A 21988-nucleotide genomic window follows, 5' to 3' on the forward strand; every position below is an offset into this window, starting at 1 on the left:
TGTTGTGTTTTTAATCTTAACCCAGTTCCCAATGGCAAAGCATCTTTCCCAAACCATTCCAGCGTTTGCCTTACGCTCCAGCACTAAAATCTGCTGGATGGCTTTCTACGACTGAAGAAAGGCCTGCGTCTGAAATGGGCATGGATAATTCATTAGGATTCCTGGGCACCCTTGGCATTTACTCTTCCAAAGAGACTTCCCGCTCGCCGTGCTGACAATGTCCGTCATGACTTTCTGTTTAGGTTGTAGAAAATCTCCAAGGTATTAAATGTTTTGTAGTTTATGTTTTATGTTCTTTTTAAGGTTGTTGCTTCCGTTCTGTAAGATCGCGAGCGTTTAGGGATATTCACATCTTTTATGTTTGACTTGTGAGGCCAGATATTGGATAGAAAGGGGGTTTCTTCTCATTGCCGTCGGGTCTCGAAGGGGTTCGTGGTCGGCATACTCTGGATGTTTCCACTGTTTTACATTGCATTGACTGTTTCGATTAAATTCCACTTTTACTGTACGATGTTTAGGGATCATGAAGTCCCCTTTTTATTGTAGTCTTACATACAAAGTACTATTCTTAATAGATAACAGAATGGTACTGGTGATGAGCCGTTATGCTACCTTGTGTGCGAGGTCTTTTCTCTGTGCTCTGTTCTACTTTTCGGAAGGTTGATTTCTCCTATTTATTAATTCATACACCGGGACCATTGTAAGGGGAGATCCCTGCTGTTTCACAGCTGAAACCGCATGAATCATTGAAATCCTTACACAAAGCCAGTCGTCTATGGGGTTAACCCTTTGTTGCCGAGCTCTACAGGAAACTCTTAACGGTATTATACTTTTTTTTTTTTCATGTTTAATATGCCTTTCTTGCCTTGGTCTCATCAAAGCACTGTTCTGTTTTAAGAATGGAGGCGTCCTGTTTGGAGCTGGCCTTGGAAGGGGAACGCTTGTGTAAAGCCGGGGACTGTCGGGCTGGAGTGTCCTTCTTTGAGGCAGCGGTGCAGGTGGGCACAGAAGATCTGAAAACTCTCAGTGCCATATACAGTCAACTGGGTAATGCGTATTTTTACCTGCATGAGTACAACAAGGCATTGGAATACCACCACCACGACCTAACGCTAGCAAGGTAAGAAAATGCCAGTGGGGGGGTTGTTGCAGGATGCACTTGGATTGCTTAATTCGGATGAATGAGATGAGCTGAGATTTCTGCCGCAAATCTGCCTTAAAAGATCGTCGGAGATGTAATATATCTGGAAATAACTTATTTACTACATTAATAAATTAAAATATACATATTTTTTAAATTGTTAACAGGACTATTGGTGACCGACTTGGAGAAGCCAAAGCTAGCGGGAATCTTGGTAATACCCTGAAAGTTTTGGGTAATTTTGAAGAAGCGATTTTATGTTGTGAGCGGCATTTGGAGATCTCTCAGGAGTTATATGATAGGGTAAGCTGAATGAAGGGATATGTCGGAATTCGCCCCAAACAAGCTGGATCGTCTCTTGTAGAATATAGGATTTCGCCTATCTGTTACCTGTGCGTTCAGTATGTTCTGCGGATCAGATTGCACTCTGTCTGCCCTCAGGATCGCACATGTTACAAACTATCAATAGTTTAATAATGTAATGCAAATAAGTAGTCATTGTTAAGGGTTCTTTTGAATGGGATGCCTTGTCAGGCACAGATGTCGGATAGGCCGTTTTAGCGATGATTGATTGTTCCTGTGCTTTTACATAGGAACAATCATTACTGAGTGAATGGAGGTGGAGCGGCTGGGGATCATTTCAGCCCACCTGCCTCCATTCATAGTCAACAGGCCGTTGTTCTTAGATGGATTGTCTGCTTATACGGGCCTAGAATTGTTCAGCTTTTATGCATGCAAAACTGAATGAGGAATGAATTTATCGTTCGCCGTTCAGTTGGTTCCTGCATTTACACTGAAAGTCGTTCAGATTTTCGCTGAGAGCAAGATTAATTAGAATGTGCATGCAGCCAGCGGGGATGTATCGACTGTATATCGGTCACTTGGCATGCATTTACACTGAACAATAATTAGGTAGTTTCAGTTGTTCATTGGAACATAACCACTCCTCGCCAACATGTCTGCCATTGCTTACTGTTTGGAAATCATACGTTCCCATTAGTTACAAGAATCGGAGACTACACAGGTCGGAACAGCAGTCTCATTTTAACCCCCTGTGTATCCCAGTGCTGACAGCGGGCACCTGTCAGCTGATCAGCTGGGGTCCCAAGTGGTGGATCCCAGTCAATTATATTGATGACCACAACTCCACATATATTAAAATTTGTCCAGTTGGGTCTACAATATATGACCTTCAAGCGATCACCAAACTGTTAGTGTGAAAATACACAAGTTTTGTCCTTTTCTCCATTCAGGTTGGCGAGGCCAGAGCGCTGTATAACCTAGGAAATGTGTACCACTCCAAGGGTAAGAGCCTGGCATGCACAGGGACAAGGGACCCTGGAGAGTTTCCAGAGGAGGTTAAAGTTGCTTTACAGAAGGCCGTGGATTACTATGAGTAAGTCTGAACTGCTTTTTTGCATAACCCTGCATTTTAGTAAAAGTGGTGAATCACAGTGGAAAACCAATGCGCAGCACTGTAGTTCACAGAAAAAGACCAAACTTACTGATACAAGCAGAGATCTTGAAAATGGTGAGGAATTATAGCAAAAAAAGTTTATTAGAAAGTTGAGGAACTTTCCATTATATGGTATGTTCCCACATAACGGAAAATGGTGCGGGTTGTCTGCAGCGGACAATCTGCACTATATTATATTTCATCCTCAAACCGTGATGGAGAACACGTCAAAATCCTTGCCATTTGTGTGGACTTCGATACAGTTTTTCAGGCGGATACACAGCAGATTTCACCCGTTCAGTTGAAAGGGTCTAATGCTGGAGGGAAGCTGAATTTATCAGCCTGACCCATCACTCAGGCTGAGCTCTTTAGGGCAGGTTCTTAAATGGCAGATACTTTCCACCAGGGTTTTTGCAGACAATCTCGGGTAAGATCTGCAGGTGGATTTGGTAGGGGGTTTAGCCACAGATTTTACCCTATGAATGGAAATGGGTGAAATCTGCAGTGACAATATACTGCTTTTCCACAACATAATTAGCATACTACAGATTTGAAAATGTCGCAGATGAAATCACAGTGAAATCCGTTGCTTGAGGTGAACTTTATCTATATACTTGAACCCAAGCATAGTTTTTATTGTATATGCAGCACTTTTTTATGAAGTTTTTTTGTTTCTCTGGAAACTTACTGAAGTTGTCAGAAAGGTCTGTGATGGCCAACGAGAAAGCGGCGCCTGTGGCGTTCAGAGAGGAAGGTTGCGACCTGTGATTGCTGTGATTATATCTTCCACTGATTGCAGGAACTCCTCCCTTCACTAGCACCTCCCTAATAATACCCAGATTCAGCCCATTTATGTCTAGCAGGTTTGGCAATGCTTAAATTCCCATGAGGGTTTTTCTGCAACATGCGGATGTTTTTGAAAACCCCATCCACAAAAATTGTGCTGTAAATCATTGCAGGTTTTCAGGAAGTCCAGCCATGCCTGGAGTCTCCGAATGCAGAAGTAAGTGGTTATCAAAGGTGATCCATCATGTTCCAACGTTCCAACATAGTCACTCAAAAATTCCCAGCAGCACGCAGATAGGCAAGATGCTATATAGGGGAGGGCCGCAGGCGGGAAATACTGCTGAATCACTCCTGGCATTCTGGGGGTCTGCTGCTTAGTATTATACAGTACTTGGGCATATATATGGCCCCAATGGGGTGCCAATCACACAGTTGCGTGTAGAGCACCACGCTGTCTTACAGCCGGGAGTTCTTCAACTTTCTGATATATTTCTGTATTTTAATTTTGCATCATTTTCAAGATCTCTGCTTGCTGTCATCCAGTCTAGGAAATCCTCTGAGTTACTCCTCATCCATAGCATATTACCGGGGCCGCACATAATGAATAGCAGCTGTTGCACAAAGTGCGATTTTATAATTTAACTTTCGGCACTTTTTTGTCTTAAGTTAACCCTTCGTGCCTGAGGGAAATATATGCAGCATGCCATTTGAGTTTGCAAGTGGTTTAGGATACTCCTGTAAAGATGCTGTGCTGCCAACAGCTGCTTTTGGTGACAGAACAACATTGTAGTCACATGTTCACATCTACGTGTCCTTTAATGGGACGTGATTCCTTGTGACCCCTCAGTAGCTGCAGCAGCATGCAGTCGCCTGTGTTAAAAGGAAGCTGCCATCACCTTTGAGCTCCTTAAATTACATTATGGGACTCAAAGGTTAGGAAACGGGGAGCCTGTGGAGCCATGTTTGATACTCACCGGGCGCCCTGTTCCAGCGCCGTGTTCCCATGAAGTCGGCATGTGCCAGCAGCTTAACCCTTTCTGCACGCACATCCCCCATTCCTCTCTATGGAAGTTGTGTGCTCAGAAAGAGTCAAGCTATGTGTGGCCGGACCAATGTCACGAGAAGACAGCACAGGCACTGGGCGCCTGGGGAGTATGAAACGCAGCTCCACAGGCTCTCCGTTGCCTCAACGTAGTTTATAGAGCTCAAAGGTGATGACAGGTTCCCTTTAAATAAAGTTACTTTTCCACATAGAAAAGCAGTATTTAGCTGCCCCGGTTCTTTCTGGACACCGCTCTATAACTCTGCTGTATTCTTCAATGATTACTTGTAGTTTTATTTACAGCTCATTGTCCCCCACTGGTAAAATAAATGTTATCGGATACAACTGCTCTAAATGAAAGGTTCTCCAGCATTGACTCCCTAAAGTAACCCGTGCTCGCTGCTTTGCTGCAGTTAGATGCGGCCTACAGTAGTTCTTTGTTAGGATCAGCATGTGCGGTCTTGCTCCACCGATATCTCCATGTAGTGCAGAGCGAAGGGAGCCTGGAGAAACACAAGGTGTTTGTAGGAAATGTTGTCCACAAGCAAACGGCCCCGCAGGACTGCCTACATTACATGTTTTAGAAGCAGAACAAATAGAAGAAAAGGTGCTTCTAGCGTATATATGAACAGTATGTTTTCATAAGTTAGTACAGAGATTGAAAGACACAAGTTTCTGCGATAGTCCCTTCTAAGGAATATGGTGCATACTGCACTACATTGTAAGTTCATATAAAGGTCCATTTACACGTAAAGATAATCTTTCAAACAATTGAAAAATTTAGCGATCTATATGCATAAAGTGTTAATGGTCGATAATTACCATTAACACTTTATCATCTTCATTTGCATGTATATGGACCTCCAGAAGCTGTTTGCAGAGCCCAGCGTGGGATTAGTCACACGCTCAGCTGTGCTAGCAGCTTCATTATTCTCATTGGGCTGCTGGCAGAATACAATGTAATGTGCTGGGTCCCCGTGGAGAGAACAGCCTGCGGTCTACTAGAGATAAATGCAAGCTGCTTGATTTCCAGTAGCTGAACGACCGATTTTAAAATCGCCTTAAAATCATTGTTCAAACGAAAAATGAACGATGCCTGCGTTTACATGTAACGATTATCGCTCAAAGTCAGTCATTTGAATGAATTTTGAGAGATAATTGTTGCGTGTAAATGGGCCTTTACTGTATTAGGGCCGTGCAGAGTTTCATCCTACGGATGTAAAAAAGAATTCCTTCATTGTTTGCAAACAGATCTTGAAAATGGTGATGAATCGAAACCTATTGTAAATTAGGGATTTACGCAACTTTTCATCATACAGCTAGTAGTTCAAGGGGTTTTTCAAGCAAAAAACTCAGGATAGGTCATCAATGGTGGATTGCTGGACCCCAGATGATCGAGTGCCCGCTGTCAGTGCCACAATACACATGGGCCACAGCGGCAGCTGCTGCTTTGACCCCTGTGTAGTGGCCGGCACTTATAGCTGCAGGTCTCGCTGAAATCGTTAGAAGCTGCGCTTGTAATTACCTTCCTGGACTGATACAATGTGGACAGCAGACTTGTCAGTTTCTGGCTGTGTCCACTCCGACAGCTGGCCTCATATCTGCTGATCGCTGGGGGTCCCAAGTGGCGAACTCCTGCCAATCAACTATTGATGACCTGCCCCAAAGATAGGTCATCAGTAGTAAAGTCCCGGGAAACCCCTTTAAGGTATACGCCTCAGCTTCCCAGGGTATATGCTACTGGTAGATAAACATACACATTACTTAAAGAATTATATAAAATGTTGCTTTGTTTTCTCTGTGAACAGGGCAAACTTACTGATTGTAACAGAGCTGGGGGACCGAGCCGCCCAAGGCCGTGCATATGGAAACCTCGGAAATACTCACTACCTACTTGGAAATTTTCGAAACGCTGTCATTTCCCATGAGCAGGTACTTAGAAATAGTCCACCCTTGTTTTTTCTATTGGTGTATGGCCACATAGTGTGTAAGCGCTGCAGACTTTCATGCAGAACATCTACAACGTTTCCTGCAGCAGCATAGGCAATGAGGTTTTACTAAATGGAATCCTCAAGCTGCAAATAAAATCTGCCTGTCCGTTTACGTTGTGGATGTTCACAGTTGACTTCATCCTTTCAAATGGGGACGTAAAATTTGTGGCAAACCAGATTTTTCAGGAAACTTGTACATTTTCTGATACGGAAACCGTCTGCTATTGAAATCGATCCCATTCAGTTGGAGGAGGTTGTTTCTGCAGTAAGGGCAGGAGTCTTTGCAGGCTTCACTCAGATAAACTGGGCAGTCACAGAATTTTCTCCCAACACATCTACCACATGTGGATTTACCCGTTGGCCACTTTCACACAGCAGTATTTTGGTTTAGTGCTTTGGTCATTATTTGTCCATGAAAAGGAGGAATGAAACCGATAGAACAACTGCATCGGAAAGACTTGCACCTCTTCCATATTTTGGATGGACTCTTGGTTTTGGCTTACAAACACTGATACAAAATGCTGACTAAAATACACAAGTGTGAAAGAGGCCTCTGTTCACACACCTGATTGTTGTAGAAAGTTCTGTGACCAACCCATATATCTGAATATCAGAAATCCATGCACATGCTGCTGAAACATCTCTATCCAGATGAGTGGAACTGGTTATTAGTCAATTAAATTTCTGCAACAACCCTAACACGTGTGAACATGCATTTAGAAGGGAACTTGTTCTGTGTGACGTAAAGTAGTTTCTCTGCTCTAGTGAGTTGTGTGACAAGCCCATTATTACATAATGAATTCAGCAGGAATCAATTATGATTGGGAACCAAGACTAATAGTATTTCTTCAAGCTGAAGTTAAGAATCGGTGTTATGTTTGAAAATTTACACACAAGTTCTAGAATTTTCAAGATGCCATTGTGTTGTCTATAGTGGCAGATTAGTATTCTATAGTCAGTCAAAGGCTTTTAAATAAACAAAAAATGCAGCACCCCATGTTGCATAACATCTTATCTGTTATTTGTCACACATTACAAACCACTATTAAAGACCATGGAAACCTTTGTGCATGAAAAATCAATACACACATATTTTACTATGTCCCTACAGAAAAAAATGATACCCTTATCTGTTTTTTGTATTGCGTTTTCCTTTTCATGCATTTAGAAAGCATCATACTTTGTGTAAGTTTCTGGCTGAGGAGAGGAGGGGGAAGGGAGGGGATGGGAGGAGTGTTCCCAGCACTGATCAGCTGGTCTCTCCCATTAATGCACACAAGCTCAGCTCCCCCTCTCCTGTCCTTTTTTAGAGGCTATGAAGCATAATTGTGCCCATTGAATACTACACAGCTATCTTGCATCTTATTTTTGAGTAGCTGCTGGTGCGTTCTCCCTCACTGCTGACAAGAGCAGCAAATTCATCTGGATTGAATTAAAGCCCTCTGTAATAGTAGCTTTCTCTGCTTTGCTTTCCTACATCACTTCCTGCCACTGTCAAACAGCCCTCTGTAATAGCTTAGTAGAAAGGCAGTGAATGCATCTTCACAACAGGGGAGCAGCCTAGGAGAGGGGCTGCCAATTTACTCCGATAGAATTTGCTAAAGGCCCATTTACACGGGAGTTTGAATGATAGTGATCCCTGAATGCAGAAACCTGTAAACGGCAGGCATTCAGTTCTAAATGACTGCTGCTTACAGTGAATGGAGGCGGGTGGGGAGCCGCCCCACCTCCATGCTGGGCGCGTTCTGAGCGATGTCAGCGATACTCACTCCTGTCTAACGGCGCAGGAGTGAGCTTCACTGGAGCGTGCTGTCAGGCATCGTTTGCCCAACAGTTTGTCCCATAGAGCTGTAGCTTTCAGTCCTCAAGTCTGCAGTACCTTGGAATCAACCTATCATCAGAAAATCTGAAATTTTAATGAAAACCAATTCCAAAAAGTATATACTTCCAAAAACACATTTTATATTCTAATAATTTTATATTCTACTATCTTTAATTTATTGCTTAAAGGGAACCTGTCAGCAATTTTAAACAAAGTGAACCAATAGCTGCAGTACAATTATGTGGGAGCTGTCTTTCCAGCAATGCTTTTGCTTTGAATGTGGCTAAAAAAAATACCTGCATATTTGCGCTTTGAAAATGCCCTGCGCCACATGTAAATAAAGCAGAGCGGTCCGGTGGCCGGGCCAGATCTTCTCTGCTAGCTGCATGTTTAGCCCGAAAGTCCACCACTTTCGCATTCCCAGACGTAGATGACGCCTACTATGTCATCCACTTGCCGCTCTGAAGTCTTGCGTCGGCGCATGCACAGATAGGCTTTCCCTATAATGGACAGAACCGTGCAGATTGTCTGCACATGCGCCGGTACCCAACGTCATCGTGCAGGCGTGAGGCTTCAGAGCGGTTCGTGGATGACTTACTAGGCGTTATCAACGTCAGGGATGCAAGGGGTCTGACTTTCTGGGTAAACCTACAGCTACCAGAGATAGTCCGGACCCCTCTGAAAACGGCTGGTGACGCATGCAAGTGAAGCAAAGTGCAAATACACAGAAATGCTTTTAGCCACATTCAAAGCAAAACCGCGTTGGGAAGCAGGTTCCTCCATAGTTGTACCCCTGCTGACTGGTTCCCTTTAAACCTCTTGCAGCTATATGAGCTGGTGGGTTACCGACCAGCATTGAATAATATTGTCATGTCTTTCATGTACAGCGGCTACTAATTGCCAGGGAATTTGGCGACAGGTCTGCGGAAAGAAGAGCTTACAGTAATCTTGGAAATGCCTTTATCTTCCTGGGTGAATTTGACATGGCAGCCGAGTACTATAAGTAAGACATTAAATGCTTTGATTAATTGGCTTGCACTTAGACCTAGTTTTTTGCTACTATTAATTGCTTACCTAGCTGGAACCAGTTTGGTGTGGCGGTGAGGATTATAGACCAATTAAGACTATAATTCATCGAAGCTTACTGAAGATTTATTCTTTCCTTATCCACATACTGTAAATGTCAGGCTTATTGAATAACTAAAGGGTAATCAGCCCAAAAGTGATCTTCAGATGGCATTGAGAGATGTGAGATCCCATTGGTCGAGTCGGAGCTCAGACCTCTGTCCGTTTCCAAAACTACAGTGCAGCCAAAGTCCTATTAATTCTGCTGAGAGATCTGCCTTACTAGAAGTTATTGACAACCTTCTCATCAAAGGACCGTTTAAGTACTGATGCTGATTGGCTCTGAACTTTTGCATCAGAGATATTCTGTAGTGGAAATCATTGAACAAGAACTAAAAGTGGTCATACACATTAGAGTGGTGTTTCCCAACTCCAGTCCTCAAGGCACCCCAACGGGTCATGTTTTCTGGATTACATAGGCGATATAATTATTGTCAGCGCCTCAGACATTGCCACAGATGTTCTGAGTATAGGATATCCTGAAAACATGACCTGTTGGTGTGCCTTGAGAACTGGAATTGGGGAAACACTGCATTAGAGTAATGTAAGCTGAAGCTACAGATATTTGGAGAAAGAATCACTGCGAGCGGTCATACTTACGGATATACTGCTGCAAAGATACACAAGGGGAGATGTACACTACTTCCCAACAGAATACAGACAGGCAAATTACTATATGCAGGAACATTGCACAATATCATGGGAATCTTGGACCTCTGACCTGTTTGGGCAGTGTTTCGCAAACTGCAGTCCTCAGGACCCCCCAACAGGTCATGTTTTCAGGATATCCTCAGTATTGCATGGGTGATATACTTATTGTCGGTGCCTCAGGCATTACCACCCTGAGGACTGGAGTTGAGAAAAACTTAAAGCGACCCTCCGGTTCTAGGGACAAAATTTGCATAGGTACTGAAGGAGAGGAATTATATAACGTGGTGCGGTCCTTTTTTTGGCATGGTTGCTGATCCACTTCTTTCTAGCTCCCTTATTCATTGTTTCTGCATGGCCACAGCACTCCTATCACTACTCGATGCACACTATATCAGTAGTCACATGCCACATGCTGCTTCCCGATTGGCCAGCGCTTGGCCAATCAGAACCGCATGTATTGTCTTAGATTCCGATGCATCACCAGTGCTCAGTATTCATTGGGTAGTCCCATCTTGGACGTATGGGGAGCGGCCCAGAAACGGGTAGATTGGTGGCTGAACTGGGAAAAAGACTGCAAATACCCTCCTATCCTTCGATCCCTGGACGAAGTTTGTCTCAGGTCTAGAGGATCACTTTAAAACACAACAAGAAAGTTCCATAACTTCTCACTTTAACCCCTTAACGACTGCCCCATCGGGAAACTACGTCCTCAGTAAGTGGGCTTTAATCCTAGAGGACGTAGTTTTATGCGTCCTCTTAGGATTAATGCCCACTGGCCTGAGGACGTGACAGCACCATGCTGTCGGTGCCCGCAGGTAGCCGACAGCATGGAGCTGTCATCCCAGGATGCGGGCAGTTCCCCCCGACATTGCGATCGACATTGGATCGGATCCATGAAGGGAGGTGGAAATACTCACCTAAGTCCTCCTCGATGTCCCGGGACCCGAATCCCCGTCTGCGCATGCGATGATTGACATCGGGCGCGTGCACAGACGGGCTCGAGCCGCGGGAAATTTAAAATCCCTCTGCTCTTGGCTGCCATGTGTAGCCAAGAGCAGAGGGATGTCACTAGGGACATGATCGCTGTCATCCAATGGATGACAGTGATCATGTAAAGTAAAAAAAAAGTGTAAAAAGTGAAAGGAAAAAAAAGTGTAAAAGTGAAAAAAGCGTGTATATCATATCCGTGAGGGAGGATGAAATGACGTACCTAAGTGGATTGCCAGGATAATTTAAAATCTCCCTGCTCCTGGCTACAAAACTTAGCCGAGAGCCTGGAGATTTCATGGGGGGCCGCGGTGAGCGGTTCCTGATCACGTGTTCTCCGTTATCCAATGGATAATTGCGGTCACGTAAAAGTAAAAAAAAGGTGAAGCTTCATCTCCCCTCACCGATGCGATCGGTGAGAGGAGATGAAACTTTTTACCAGAGGCCTCCGTATTTGAACCCCGACGCGATCCTCATCCGTGAACTTTCCCGGATCCTGCGCATGCGACCGCCGGCAAAACAGCGAACACATGCGCAGGAGTCGGGGAGCACAGGAAATTTAAAATCTCCTTGCTCCCAGCGACCAACGGTCGCCGAGAGCCTGGAGCAGTGACGGGTGGCCTCGTTGAGCGGTCCCCGATCACGGGATAAAAAGGTAGCGATCTACCTTAGGCCGGTCTCACATGACTGGATAGGAATTACGGATTCCGCATGCTTCTGATCCGCGGTAATACATAGATCAATCGCATTGGATTGACAAAATTGACAAAATTGCCAAAAAAAATGAAAATCCTAATTTTTTCCTTCTGCTTTGCTTAGATTTATTCAAATACTGTGGGGTCAAAATACACAGTACACCCCTAGATGAATTCATTAAGGGGTCTAGTTTTTAAAATGGGGTCATTTGAGGGGGTTCTTTATAGTTTTGGACGCTCAATGGCTCTACAAGTGGGCAATGGGGCCTGGAATTTATCCCGTTGTACCCTGAAATCAAACGGGTGCTCCTTCCATTATAGGCCTAGCCATGTGTCCTTTAAGTAGATTAGGGCCACAAGGGGTATGGTTCTGAACACGGGACAAACAGGGGTATCCATTTTGGCGTGAAAGTCTTCATTCCTATGTGTGCTGTACAAAAAAAACTGTTTTTAAATTGATACAAATGCCAAAAAAAATGAAAATTGTAATTTTTTTCCTACTGCTTTGCTTAGATTTATTCAAAAATTGTAGGGTAAAAATACACAGTACACCCATAGATTAATTCGTTAAGGGGTCTAGTTTTCAAAATGGGGTCATTTGTGGGGGGTTCTCTGTCGTTTTGGCCGCTCAAGGGCTCTATAAGTGGGCAATGGGGCCTAAATCACCTTCATGCTAAATTTCTGTTTTGAAAGCCACCGACTACTTCTTTCATTTTGGGCCTCGTTGTGCATCCATACATAAGATTAGGGCCACAATGGGTATGTCTCTGAACACAGGACAAACAGGGGTATCCATTTTGGGGTGCAAGTCTTCATTCATGTGTGTGCTGTACAAAAAAAGCAGTTTTTAAAACGACAGAATTGCCAAAAAAACGAAAATCACATTTTTTTCCTTTTGCTTTGCTTGAATTCATTCGAAAACTGTGGGGTCAAAATGGTCAGTACATCCCTAGATAAATTTGTTAAGGGGTCTAGTTTTCAAAATGGGGTCACTTGTGTGGGTTCTCTTTGGTTTTGGCCGCTCAAGAGCTCTACAAAAGTGCTATGGGCCTAAAACGCCTTCAAGCAAAATTTATGTTCTGAAAGATACCGACTACTCCTTTCATTTTGGGCCCCGTTGTACATCCAGACATAAGATTAGGGCCACAATGGGTATGTTTCTGAACACGGGAGAAACGGGGGTATCCATTTTGGGGTGTAAATCCTCATTTTCATGGGCAATATAGGAAAAAAAAAATGTTTTTAAAATGACATATTTGCAAAACTATGAAATTTTATTTTTTCTCCTCTAAATTGAATTAATTCCTGAAAAAAACTGGTGGGGTAAAAATACTCATGACACCCCTCAGTGAATACACTAAGAGGTGTAGTTTTTAAAATGGGGTCATTTGTGGGGGTATCTATTATTCTGACACTTATGAGCCTTTGCTAACTTGGCTTGGTGCAGGAAAACAAAGTGTTCCTCAAAATGCTGAAAAGTAATGTTAAATTTGTACGTCCTCTAAATGGTTAAAAAAAAAAAAAGAAAAAAAAAACATAAGTTTTTCAAGTGTGCATTCAGAATAAAGTAAACAGATGGAAATATATATCTTATCAAAAATTTGTACAGTATGTTTGGACATATTTGAGATATTACAGTTGAAAATTTGAAAAAAATGACAATTTTTTCAACATTTTTCCAATATTGGTACTTTTAATAAATATACACAAATTATATCGGTCTCTTTTTACAACCAAAATGAAGTACAACATGTGGCGAAAAAAGAATGTCAGAATCACTTGGATATGTAAAGCCTTTACGGAGTTATGCTACGTTGAACGACGCATGTCAGATTTCCAAAATTTGGCTCCGTCACTAAGGCGCAAACAGGCTTCGTCACTAAGGGGTTAAAGTGATTATGTTTTTATGTATATGAATCTGTAATCCCCATTAGCAGAAGTCTCAGCAATATAATATCAAGTCAATGCTGCCTTCTCACAGTAATGTGTATTCTTCTCTACAGACGAACTCTTATGCTGGCCCGGCAATTGAAGGACAGGGCTGTAGAGGCACAGAGCTGTTACAGCTTAGGCAATACGTACACGCTTCTCCAGGACTACGAAAGGGCCATTGATTATCATCTCAAGCATCTCGTCATCGCTAAGGAACTTAATGACAGGTTACGGCTTAAGTACATCCTTCTTTCCAGCATACTTAGTGATGTCAGTGAGGGACTGGGACAGCGGTGGCTCCAGATAGTGCAACGTTTTTCACAAGTGCCTCTTAGCGGTTGGGCATCCTGAGTCATTGGGTAGTAAAGCGGTTGCAGCATATGCAACTAATAATTTATAAGGATGTTTTTCTTTCTGTGAAGCAACAAAAAATATATCCAGACATTGATTTTTAGGGCAGGTAGAGGGGCAGTAACAACCGCACGTTACTGTTTTGAGAGGTTCTGTTATGCCTGCACATCGTTTTTTGGGGAGAGGGGTTTTCAGTGACGCCCAGACGTTGATGTTTGGGGAGTAGGGAGGGTGTCACAATAAAAAAAAAAAAATAAGCTTCCTTTTTTGTATTTTAAAATACTGTAAAAAAAAGGGTGCGAGTAGCCAACGATGGTCATTACAAGGTTGTAGATTACGAGATTTTTGCTATACTATTTTTTTGCAGACAATTTTTTTTGGTATGGGTGCCCCAAGGTAATTTTTTTTTCCCCCATGCGTTCCCCAAGCCTGAAAAAGTTGGGAAACACTGCTGTAATACATACATAACTTATCGAGAAATTCACCTGAAAAGGACAATAAATTGCCAACAACTGCTCTCCCTCCCAGCAGAATACAGGCAATATTGGGGAAGCAGTGTGTTCAGCTATCAGGAGAGAGAGAGGATTTTTCTTCATGGCTGCCCGGCCCCTACTGATAAACCTTGGGTTCCCATTTATCAGTTTTGTCCAGTCAGTATTTTCATGCCGGAGGCGGACACAAAACCGATTCCATTTTGGTGGACTTTTTGCAGCGCTTCAGCATCTAAAGAGACATAGAAACACTGTGTGCGACGGTTATCTGTCTGGCGTAGTTAGGGTCTGGTGACACGGTGGAATCCAGGTTGGATTTTCTGTACGTATTCTGCCTCTAAAAACCTGCAGCGGTGGATGGCCGCCGCTGCTATATATATATATATATATATATATATATATATATATATATATATATATATATATAATATATATATGCTATGTGCTAAATCCACATGTGAATCTGCGGAGATATATATATATATATATATATATATATATATCTATATATATATATATCTCCGCAGATTCACATGTGGATTTAGCACTTTTCAATGGGCAAATCCATGTGTGTGATTCCCAAAGTGGAATCTACGTGTCAAGGAGAGACCAGTCACTACTTATCTTCCTGCACCATGTAGATGACTTTGTGGAGTCCCATTTAAAGTAGTGGACTGTGGATTTGAAACAGATTCCACTGTGTGAACATGCCCTTATGCATCTGTTACACAAACTGTTGAAGATTGTTTCCATCCCTACACAGTTTGCCATAGATGTATATCTCTGTGTTGTAGGGTGGGAGAAGGTCGGGCGTGTTGGAGTCTGGGGAATGCTTACACTGCCTTAGGAAACCACGACCAAGCTGTGCACTTTGCAGAGAGGCATCTGGACATCTCTCGGGAGGTAAGAGGCTATTGTGTAATGTCTACTATAACATTTATCATAAAGCAAGTGTTGGGGCATGATGATACTATGTTACTAGAGATGAGTGAGCACGCTCGGTAAGGTCAGTCACCTAAGCGAGCCTCGCTCATCTCGAGTAACTGCCTTCTCCTCCGAGCGTGCTCGGGGGGAGAGCGGAGGGGAGTGAGAGAGATCTCGCTCATCTCTATGTGTTACTAATAGTATATAGAGTTGGAAGAACTCTTGTGTTATTGTGAGGGACATGGTTATTTCCATTATCATCCCAAGTGATTTCAGCACAACCTTTTCTGATGGCAATTTTTCTCAGTTGCCTTACATTAGTCCCTTCTACCAGGTTCCCGGTGACCAGACGGATAGCAGAAGTCTGCTAGTGTTAGTCTATGCATTAAAAATTGAATCTGCATGAACTGCATTAAAGTCACTGGGTTCTGTTACATCTTGTGATTTGTCAAAAACTGTAGTTAGAAAACATGATATTTGGGCGGTTGGGGGGGGGGGGGGTTTTGGCATCTAGTTTCGTCCCTGATGATAGCTACAAGCAACCATGGTAAATTAAGGTCAGCGCCGCAAGACTCATCCGTGTTTCCTGAGCACAATGAGGTTCATTCACCGCTACACAATGCTCTTGAGTTGCACAACCGAGCAGGAGTTCAGTTAAATAACATAATACCGCAGTTATGGTAGGAATCCCTGCTTACATGGAGGCTTCCTAGTAAAAAAGAAACAAAAAGCGCAGTACAATCCCGCTGCGCAAATTATTGTAAAAGTAGATGTTGAACATTTAATCTACAGGAGGACCAAAGAGAAGGAGGGATGGACAAACCAAGTCTAATGCAGTCAGATACAAGTGCTCTCACTGTAATCTTGGTGGTAAATGGGATAAATAGTTATTTTTCATGGTGTACCTTATTTATTTTTTTTCTTCATGGATTTCCTTCATGTTAGGCCCAATGCACAAGGGCGTATTTGCACTGCGGGATCTGGAGTGAGCGTTCGCCCCCGGATTCTGCAGCAAATACTGCCTATAGGACATGCTATTCAAAACTCTCTTTCATGCCCACGAGCGGAAATAGACAGCGATTTTCCACCCACAAGGGGAAAATCGCAGCATGTCCTATTCTAGTATGAACTTTGCACAGGCTCGCACGGATGGCTTCCATTGCAGTCAAGGGAAGCCGCCCGTCCCACAGATCTGCGTCATCACTGGCCCGACTCTGCATTGCACATGTGCGACGACGTCCCAGCACATCCATAGAGCAGAGAGAAGAAGACTACAAAACAGATATGCAGGGCTAAATGCCAGGGCACAGGGTCTGATTCCGCTGCGAGATCTCAGTCGGAATCTGACCCGGCTGTGTGCATTTGGCCGTTATGCTTTCGAGTAGTTGGCAAAAAGTTATACTGATGTTTTCTTCCTGAATGTTTTCCATGAGAAACTCCACATATCCTACCGACCACCCATTCCGCATATACATCAAGAGCACTTTCTGGCGTGTACGTTGAACAAAGGGAGAAGCAAAATGTGAATGTAGGCTAAGCCTAATCCTGAACTTAAAGGGCCACTCTGGCAAAAGCATATTTTTTGGTTTTGCCTCTTTACATTGTTGTATGTCACACTCTGGAGATGCCCTCTGCATGTTGCAGTCATTTCCATTCAGTACAGACCCCTGTCTGATACTTAACGGGCACCATCTTGATGTGGAGATTTTTCAATCCCTTGATGTATCGGCACAGCATTACATGAGCGTCTAGAGACTGTTCCATCTTTGCTGCAGAAAAATGCTACCAATACATTCTGTATTAACCTAAATAAGATACATAAGTATACAGTCAAGAGGATGAGCTGTGATCTCCTCTACTATAACTGTGTGACAAGAGCTGTGTACTCCTTATCATCATCATCAGTAACTGTGGTAGGAGTGTCAGTGTCCCACTCCAAGCAGTTTCTATGATAGAGTCCATGTAATGTAATACAGGAGTTTTGCTGACTGACAAACTGAACACATGACCCCAAGTGAATCTGAGATGGTCCGAATTAAGATCACATGACCATCTGAGAAGGAGGCCAAGAGTTTCAGATAGAAAGGTATAACTAACCGAGGGAAATAGATATAAAGTCTACACTCCCAAAGTCCTATCTTTTCTTCATGTCGTAAAATCCGACAAAGGTAAATGATTTCAGATATATTTCCCCCTTCCATGTGACCCGTTATCTGTAGAATTCCACTGAAAAACAAACTGAAATGTTTTAGGATGGAAAAATAAAAATAATAAAAGTAATGTATTTGCATAAGTGTGAACACCCTCTTAGCCAATCACATTTAGGCTCATGTTACATAGTAGTCAGCACTCTGCTGCCATTATCACAGTGAGTCTGGCTTGTCCCATATAAGGTTGAACTCTTCTAGGAGGATTTTCCTGACATTTTCTTAGCTTCATTTTTCAGCAAAAGCCATAAAGAGCTTCCAGCACATCAAAGGAATCTGATTGTTGAATGGTATCAGTCAGAAGAAGGGGACCAAAACATTTCCAAGGGATTACATATAGCATGGGACACAATAAAGACTGTCATCAAGAAATTAATTGATTTTGGCACAGCAGTGACATTACCGAGAACTGGACGTCCCTCAAAAATTGATGAAAAGACCAGAAGAAAATTTGCCTGGGAGGCTGCCAAGAGTCCGACAGCAATTTTAAAGGAGCTGCAGGACTTTGTCAACCATTGGTTGTGTAGTGCATGTGACAACCATCTCCCATATTCTTCATATGTCTGGGCTGTGGGGTGGGGGGGGGGGGGTGCAAGACAGAAGCTTTTTCTAACAAAGCAAAACATCCAAGCCCGGCAATGTTTTACCAAAACTTACGCCAAGTCTGTCAGAAGTATGTGGGCGTACGTGTTATGGTCTGATGAGGCCGAGATGGAACGTTTTGGGAATGATTCCAAAAGGTATGTTTTGTACAAAGCCAACACTGCAGATCACCAAAAGACCACCATACCCGCAGTGAAAATGGTGGAGGCAGCATTATGATAGAACTGGGTGGAGAAATTTATGAAGAGTTCCAAATATCAGCCCGATTTGGCACACAACCTTCAGGCTGCTGCTAAAAAGCTGAAGAGGAGGATGAATTTCACCTTTTCAGCAGGACAACAACCCAAAGCAGACCTCCAAATCAACAAAAGAATGGCTTCTCCAGAAGATTCGGAGTGCTTTTACAAAGAAGAGTGGGCACAGATTGCCAAGTCAAGATGTGCCATGCTGATAGACACCGACCCAAAAAGTCTGAATGCTGTCAGAAAGTCAAAGGGTACATCCACAAAGTATTAGTTTTAGGGTGTGTATATTTATGCAACCACATTATTTTATTTTTCATTTTTCCACCCGAAAAGATTTCAGTTTATTTTTCCATGGAACTCTACAGATAACCGGTCACTATGGAGATGGAAATCTGAAATGATTCATCTTTGTCAGATTTTTTTAACATGACAAAAACCTGGCATTTTAACAGGAGAGAGTAGACATTTTATACCCACTGTATATATACAGTGGTGCCTTGACATACAAGTTCAATCCGTTCTGAGACGGAGCTCTTAACCTGAAAAATTTGTATGTCAAGGCACTTTTCCCCATTGAAATACATTGAAATGCCATTAATGCGTTCCAATACATTTCAATGGGGAAACTAACTAGAAGTAATTAAAAAAAATTCAATACTCACCTACTGCTGGCATTCCCTGATGATCTGCGACACTGCTGCAGGCTGTCGCTCCCTCCTCCACGCCGACAGAGCATTGCTTTCTGGATGCGGGGCTTGAATGTCCCGCCTCCAGCAAGCTAATGCTCTGATTGGCTGATGCGGCACTGAATTAACCAATAAAAGCCAGCGCTGGGTTAACCAATTACAGCCATTCAATGATGTTTTGCTCTGAGCAATGCTCTGTGTCGGCATGGAGGAGGAAGCGACAGCCTGCAGCAGCGCCGCAGACCATCGCAAGGACGAAACTTCGGCAACAGGTGAGTATAGATCCCCCCCCCCCCCCATGAGTCTCAGCTTGCAAGTTTTTTTGACTTGCAACCAGGCTCGTACCCCGAGTTTTTGCTTGTAAATCAGAGCAAAAATTTGGGGAAGAGCCTGCTCGCAAGTCAAAAAACTCACAAGCCAAGCCACTCTCATCCCGAGGTACCGCTGTACTTGCAAATAGTTACATAAGTAATGAAAGAAAAAAAAAACTTGCTGGAGGCCCTATTTAGCATTGAAGTACGTTTTCCAATGTGGTGATCTGGTCAATAAAACTATAAGTTAACGTGATTTTATATCTATACGTAGATCTGGCATATAGAATTACACTTGTCTCCTGCTGACATAACTGAAGGGATCCACTAGAATGATAGTTTCCTCTTGGTGATCTTTACGAAACCTGCTTCCATGTCTTGACAGTTGGGGGATCGTAATGGAGAACTGACGGCACAACTGAACCTCTCGGACTTACAGATGGTGCTGGGCCTAAGCTATAGCACCAATACTTCAGTGCTGTCTGAGGCTCCCGATTCAGAAAGCAACTTACTGGGTAAGAAAAGAAAATGCAGCCAAATGTCATCTTTTTCTGTCTGCTGGTCATCTACGTTTGTGCAGTAGTAATGCTTTTAGGTAATACAGCTACCACCTGCAAGATAACCCATTGCACACCATTTATTGCTGTGGTAACGATCCTCTGGCCATCGGCTGGCAGTCTCCTAATATCTGTTGTGGAGAACAAGGCTCTAGATTGGATTTAACATTTTCAGTTCTAGATCTGGATTCCCCCCAACCCTCCCAGTGATGAGTAGCATCCTCATTGACTGGCAGCTACTACTAGCCTATCATTCAATGAAGTAGCACACTTCTGACCAAGCATACATGTAAAATTATAGATACATGCTATCTTAAACTAAAAACTCAAATTCCAAGTAAAGCTTGTAGCCCAGGAGGACCAGATGATCCTAAATCGCCCCTTAGTGCCCCCGGATATATATTTAAGTCATAGGGTCAGGGGGTTTGTATAGAGTGGGATTAGAAACTGATCCCGCTCCATACACGGTGGGTGCTGGATGTTTTAAACATCTTTCACACTGATCACAGCTGTTAATCCATTAAATGCCCAGATTGGTGTTTGAGGGTTCCAAATGACCTCCTGCAATGAGATTGCCAGGTGTTGTTCACTTATCTTGGCAGCTAGGGGCCTTCTGAAATGACTCGTCTTGATTGGCTGCCTGTCAGAACACAGTATAATGCAATACTATGGTATTGCATTGTAGTGTATGAGCGATCAAACAATCGCAAGCTCAAACCCCCCATGGGGACTTTGAAGCAAAAACACAAATTCTCTTTTATTTTTTGTTCAAATTATTATAAACCATAAAAGATTAAAATCCCTTTCACTGCGTTTATAATACAGGAACAAAAAACATCCCAAATATATTTGGTACCGCTGTGTCTGTAAAAGTTCGATCACATTAAGGGCTCTCTCACAAGTTTTTTACACTGCAAGTACATAATGACATGCATACTCGCTGCGTGCAGACAATCCCCATATAAATCTTTGCATGTATGGACATAATACGCGTCACGATAGGGCAATGTTTTATGCGGTCGCATTTTGCGTGCTGTGAGAGGCAAAATTGAAAGTGAATCAGTGCTGCGTAATACATGCGCAAAACCCGTGCGTGTAATACGCAGTAGCATAGTCTTGTGAGAGAGAGCCCCAACGCATTATTTATCCTGCATGGTGAATGTTGTAAAAATAATAATAATGCCAGAATTGCACTTTTTTTGGTCACTACGTCTCCAAGAAAAAGTTTGAATAAAAAGCAATCTAAGCATCATGCACACTCCAAAATAGAAACAATAGGACGATTCTCAAAAAACTAGCCCTCATACAACTGTTGATGGAAAAATTAAAAAAAAGTTAGCTATCCAAAGATGGTGTATGTATGTATGTATATATGGGTGTATGTATATGTGTATAAGCATCACGGGGGTTAATTCGCTTACATCACAGGTAGCCACCAATGGGTTAAACTCCAAATGTCTATTTATTTTAAACTTCACAGCAATAGCAGCTTGCTTCAGCACAGCACTTTATGCACGTAAACTTAAATGTCCTTTTACTTCAAGGTTTTAATAAACAGTCCAACTGTGGTTCTCACCCACTCTCTAGGGCCGCTTCATACAATTGTCTTCAAGACTCACTCTGTTTTCCCTCAGGACGGTTTCACTCCAACCTTCCTGAGGCACACGAACAGTCTCTCCAGCATCCAGGTCTTTCTCCAGACCTCTTGCTCCCAAGGCCAGAGCTCCCCAAGCGTCCCCCCAGGACAACGTCTCTCTGCCTGGTCACAGCGTCTCTCTCCGCTTGCAACAGGAGTCAGGTTGACCAGAAGTCTGGTTGCAACACAAGTCTGGTTCTCCCAGACACACACACATCCTCCTTAGTTCCACCTGTCCCTTTACATAGCTTGCTGGTTCAGGTGGAAGATCTGGCCTGGAGTATTATTGGACCGATCTACATTACAGAAGCTAAGAACCTCTGTGATATAAATCTTCCATTCCATACCA

The 21988-nt window shown here is 43.1% G+C and overlaps 1 protein-coding gene across 2 annotated transcripts in view; it reads left to right on the plus strand.

The window, feature by feature from the left end:
- Positions 1-21988, plus strand: part of GPSM2 (G protein signaling modulator 2) — a 53857-nt gene that overhangs the window by 20779 nt on the left and 11090 nt on the right. For both annotated transcript variants that reach the window (XM_066597161.1, XM_066597162.1), the window contains 8 exons: positions 899-1120; positions 1309-1444; positions 2395-2537; positions 6234-6357; positions 9126-9241; positions 13700-13855; positions 15265-15373; positions 19832-19961. In XM_066597161.1, the coding sequence (XP_066453258.1) occupies positions 899-1120; positions 1309-1444; positions 2395-2537; positions 6234-6357; positions 9126-9241; positions 13700-13855; positions 15265-15373; positions 19832-19961 (1136 nt within the window). The remainder of the gene's footprint in view (positions 1-898; positions 1121-1308; positions 1445-2394; positions 2538-6233; positions 6358-9125; positions 9242-13699; positions 13856-15264; positions 15374-19831; positions 19962-21988) is intronic.

This window comes from Eleutherodactylus coqui, chromosome 3 (assembly GCF_035609145.1).
Source record: "Eleutherodactylus coqui strain aEleCoq1 chromosome 3, aEleCoq1.hap1, whole genome shotgun sequence".
NCBI classification, from domain to species: domain Eukaryota; kingdom Metazoa; phylum Chordata; class Amphibia; order Anura; family Eleutherodactylidae; genus Eleutherodactylus; species Eleutherodactylus coqui.